The following is a 4999-nucleotide window of genomic DNA, read 5'->3' as shown; positions in this document are numbered from 1 at the left end:
TCTCTGGCTGCTGTCCTGCCCGCCAGAGCCCAGGCTGCTGACATACCCAGCAGCTGCTCAGGCCCCAACTGTTCACATTGTTTGTTCAGCGCGGCAGGGGATTTTCCAGGCCCTGGACTGCTTTGGGGGGGCGGGGAGGCTGCCGGAGGGCTCAGGGATTCGTGTCATGTGGGGCTTTTCTCCCCTGAAGCGCAAACTGACTGCTCAGCGGCTGGAACCGGGCAACTGGAAGCCGCTGGGCTGAGAGCCCGGGCTGGCCTCCCCCCACCACCACCCTAAGTTTGAATCACAGAATCAGGGGCCTCAGAGGTGGAAGGGACTGGTTGTTAAGAACAGTAATTAACATTTGTACAGTTAAAAAAATTTCATTAAAAAAAAAAAGCCGAAACATTTGTACAGTTCAAGAAGTACCATTAAACAATGAGCTGCGGTCCCTTGATGGCTGCTGCGCTGACATGTGTCATCTTGCCTACTCCTCGCAGGCTTGGTAGTATCATCCTCATTTTACAGATGTGGAAACTAAGGCCCAGGGAGGTTAAGTGGCCGGTCACACAGCTGGTAGGTGGAGCAGCAAGACCGGAAACTCGATCTTCTGTTCTGCCCCAAGGTTAAATGCTCTTCCCGCCACAGCCAAGAGGCTGAGGTGATGTGAATGCCAGTTGGGTTTCCCCAAGCAGAATGGACACTGGGTGAGGACAAGGCTGCCTTCTCCCTGCACGCATCCATCCGTAATGCTGAGCCGAGCTGAGCAGCTGGGAGGCGCCAGCAGGGCCTTCCTGGTGAATTAAGAAATGCGGGGTCCTGTCCACCCTTCACCCTGCAGTGTCAGAGCCCTGGCTCTGCCCTGGCCTCCTTATCTCGGCCAGCTGGGACTTCTCTTTGCAGTTCAGTCTTATTTTTCTTTAGAAGCGCTGGGAAGAGAGCCTGGGGACAGACAGGGGTCTTAAGTGTGGGACCTCATCAAGTCCAAGTTTTGATGAGTGTGGCAGAAACTGGGGTGCATGCGTTGAGGTGTGGAAGGTCGTGTCTACAGTGTGTGTGTGTCTAGATGTTCTGTGTGTTTGCTTAGGCGTAGGTATGTCCAGGTATGATTATTCACTGAATCATCCTAACATCATAGAATCCCAGACATCACCTGCTACGTTTGAGTGAATTAACGTCCAGAAGGAGAAGTGACTGGCCCAAGGCCACATAGCTAGACTGTGACAGAGCCAGGTCCGGAACTGAGGGCTGCCTGATTCCCAAGCCATTTGGCTTTCTGCATGCCCTCCCGTGGCTGCCTGCCCAGACCTGCCTCGTAGTAGGTACGTGCCACTATACTCACCTTTGTCCGTGGTTCACTGTCAGATGCGCCATTCTACCTTTAAGCAAAGTCTCAGGCCGGAGAATGAGAAGGGACCTTGGGCTCTTGAGCTTGTATGGGACAAGGAGGCATCAAGTCAACCTTCTGGAAGACACAACTAGGAGAGCCAACCACTTCCCTATGAGTAATGGTTACTGGGCCTTGTTGAAATGTTGGTTGAAGTGATAAGCATTGGCCTTTGTGAGGTTTTTGCCTTAACCCTGGGGTGACATTCCCTTCCTCCTTTTCCCCCTACTCATCCCTTTTATGGCATGGGGCCGTGTTGGAGCTGTAGGTTCCTCTGGGGCCCCTGGAGACAGGCTCTGGTGTGCTGAGTGACCTCAGGAAAATGAGCTGTAGAAAGGAAGGCTTAGCCCCTCCTGTCACCAAGCAGAAGTAGGTGGGGTGCTAGTGGTCAAGATGGTATGTAAGGTTCCAGGGAGGGATGAGGGATGACATTAGCGAGTGCCAGTTCTGTGCTGGACCAGACACCGTGGGGTACTCCTTTCCTACCCCTGGCTTACAACAGCACTATGAGGAAGGAATTCCTGTGTCCTTTCTAATTGATATACAATTCACACACCACAGAATTCACCGTCTACAGTGTACACATCAGTGGTTTTTAGTATGCTCACATAGTTGCACAACCATCACCACTGTCTAATTCCAGAACATTCCTATCACCCCCAAAGGAAACCTCATATCCTTTCACCATAGCTCTTCATTCTTGTCTCTCCCCAGCCCCTGGCAGCCATTAATCTACTTTCCGTCTCTGGATTTGCCTATTCTGGACATTTCACAGACATGAGATCATATCATATGTAGCATTTTGTGATTGGCTTCTTTCACTTGGCATAAAGTTTTTCAAGTTCCTCCATGGAGCAAGTATCGGTATTGGTACTTCATTTCTTTTGATGGCTGAGTGTGATATTTATCCATTCATCAAGCAATGGGCATTTGGGTTGTTTCTCCTTTTTTGCCTATTATGAAGACTGTTGCTATGAATGGTGTTTTTTGGTGGATGAGGAAGCCGAGCAGCCAGGGAAGGTGAGCATGGAGAAGAGCGGCAGATTGCCCAAGATCCCACGTGGTAGGGGCAGAGCCAGGATCCAGACAGCAGTCTCTCCATGAGACCTGTCTTTCCGTGAGTCGCCCTAGCCCCTCGGTGGGTGACTCAGGACCTGGAGGCTGTGGGAGGTGGTGGGAAGATACCCGCTGATGGCCCTGGTATCCGAAATCTCTCTGCAGGGGAGCTGCCGTGGCCCCAGGAGACCACCGTGGAGCTGAGCTGTGGTGCAGGGCCACTGCAAGTGATCCTGGGTCCAGGGCAAGCTGCAGTGCTGGGCTGTAGTCTGGGGTCTGCTGGACCCCCCACCAGCATCACGTGGAGCAAGGACGGAGGCGCCCTGCCGGAGCTCGACCACCTGCGCTTGCTACCCAATGGCTCCCTGTGGCTGTCCCAGCCACGAGCACCGGACGACAGTGATGAGGGAGCCCCTGGGGCCGTCGCGGTCATTGAGGGCAGCTATTCCTGCCTGGCCCATGGCCCCCTTGGAGTAGTGGCCAGCCAGGCTGCGGTGGTCAAGCTTGCCAGTAAGTGCCTGCATTGGGGTCTGAGCTGAGACCCAGGAAGCCTGGGGTATGGGAAGTGGGATCCCCATTACCTCCTTGTACAAAGCCTGTCTCTTGAGCCCACCCCCCTTTCCCTGCCTCTTGTCCCACTCAATAGGTCCTTTCCTGGTCTGGCTACCTTCTTCCCACCTCTCCTTTTCTTCCTCCTCCTTTTGTTCCCCTTTGAGTTTGAGAGTCTAAGTTGTGTTCTCCCCCAGGAAGCCTGCCAGAAAGGCTGGTAAGAGACTGGGGCACTGGAGCAGGTGGACTGCCTGGAGTCAAGCCCCATCACCCCGCTCACCCCTTCGGGGTTCTCAGGAGGCACAGATCCTCATGAAATAACTTTAGGCCAGAAGAAATGTGCTTCTTACTGCAGGCTGACCATCATGGTGATGTTGGCGGGGGGCAATGCAATTCATTCTGACACAGTGTCTGACCAATAATCACCACTTCTCATCCCCCTGCTGCCTCTTCAACTGTCTGTGGGCTGGGACTTGCCCTACCTGTGCTTCTGTCTCCCTGCGCTTCTGTGTGTCTGTGCACGTGTGCATATGTGCATGTGTGTATGTGTTTCACTGTCTGTGCCCCCTCTCTTTCCCGTGCTCCTCTGCTGTCCCTGCCCACGTCTCACCGACCTCACCCCCAGCACTCGCAGGCTTCTCTCTACACCCGGAGTCTCAGGTGGTGGAAGAGAATGGGACTGCTCGGTTCGAGTGCCACATCGAAGGGCTGCCAGCGCCCGTCATTACTTGGGAGAAGGACCAGGTACCAGTGGCTGAGGAGCCTCGGTGAGTGTCCTATAGGGGAGTGGGGAGTGGGTCCCAGTGGGGAGCCAGAGAGGGCCCTGGGATGAGCTCTGGAAGCAGGATACTGAGGGTCATGGTGGCTCCATTTGTCTAGACTGACATAGGAACAACCATGGCTGGACTCTCAGCTCACTTAGGCCCCAAAGAGAAGCTGGGCAAGCACTTTTTGTTCCCTGCAAAGAATGCCTCCCACTAAGCTATGGAGCTTAGATAGAGAGCAGTGATAGAGTCCTTCAGAGCTTATCTAGTCCAATCACTTGCCTTATTGAGGAGACTAAGGGCCAGAGAGAAGCTACCTTTCTTCCAAGGCCACACAGTGAGTCAGTGGCAGGAAGTTTGTCCGTTAAGAGCACAAACACTGCTGGGAGGCTTTTCTCTCTGCCGGGATCCTCTGGAGGTGCTACCCAGGATGCATAACCTTTTTCCTCTCTCAACTCCATCCCGTGGTTTGCAGGATCTGATAAATAGGGTGGGGGGGTTGGTTGTGGAGACCCTTCCCATTTTACCCTGCTCCCTCTTCATCAAGATAGTGGGTAGGTAGAGTGATCCCAGGGAAGAGTTTCTTGGGTGAAAGAGAAGCAGAATCTAGACCCAGGACTTCTGTGGCCTCCTGGGGAGGCCCAGATGTATGCAGCAAGAGCAGGAAGCACGAGGCTCATTTGCTTTTGTGGACTTCAAGCTGGCATCAAAACAGGATTGTCACCCTATGGATTCTTACATCTTTGGAAATGTAGCTCCAAGGCCTTTCCAGCATCCCCCCACCTCCCCAGCTCTCTAGCTGTAGTTACCAGCTTGCTCTCTCCTTCTCTCCTGGTGGACGTAGGGCTCCTTGGGCTCAGAAACACTGGTTTCCAAGTCTCCCTGCCTTGAGACTCATCTGTCTTGCGTGTGTTGAGTTGTCCCAGCTCCTCTGACTTTTGCTCATATCTACGTAGGGGTGGAAGTGAAAGAAATTTCTGGGTGGAAAAGTGACAGGGCACATCCCTGCAACAGTTGTAACAGAGGAAGAAGGGTAGGAGGTCAAGGTGCTGATGTGGATGATTGCTTAGCCTGTTGCTCTTCACAGAGTCCCTTCTCACTCAGCTTCATCCTCCCCATGTATAAAATTAAAGGAAAAGAAAAAAAATGAAAGGGTTGGATTAGGTCACTGTTCTTTGTAGCACATTAGTCACTAAAGGTGCTTCTTGAGGAAAAGTATTCTGTGGTCAAATAACGCTGGGAAAACTGCCTCTAAATCCCC

General features: G+C 53.0%; 1 protein-coding gene across 5 annotated transcripts in view; it reads left to right on the top strand.

Moving 5' to 3' along the window:
• The window catches only part of IGDCC4 (immunoglobulin superfamily DCC subclass member 4), a 40421-nt gene that overhangs the window by 6872 nt on the left and 28550 nt on the right, over nt 1-4999 (top strand). For 3 of the 5 annotated variants that reach the window (XM_072809178.1, XM_072809177.1, XM_072809176.1), the window contains exons 2-3: nt 2591-2935; nt 3600-3741. In XM_072809178.1, the coding sequence (XP_072665279.1) occupies nt 2591-2935; nt 3600-3741 (487 nt within the window). Of the gene's footprint in view, nt 1-2590; nt 2936-3171; nt 3742-4999 lie in introns of those variants that run through there. The other 2 variants (XM_072809179.1, XM_072809180.1) reach the window with 2 other exon arrangements.

Source organism: Canis lupus, chromosome 32 (genome assembly GCF_048164855.1).
Source record: "Canis lupus baileyi chromosome 32, mCanLup2.hap1, whole genome shotgun sequence".
NCBI classification, from domain to species: Eukaryota; Metazoa; Chordata; class Mammalia; order Carnivora; family Canidae; genus Canis; species Canis lupus.
The sequence above is the reverse complement of the archived record's forward strand: the minus strand, read 5'-3'. Positions and strand labels throughout refer to the sequence as shown.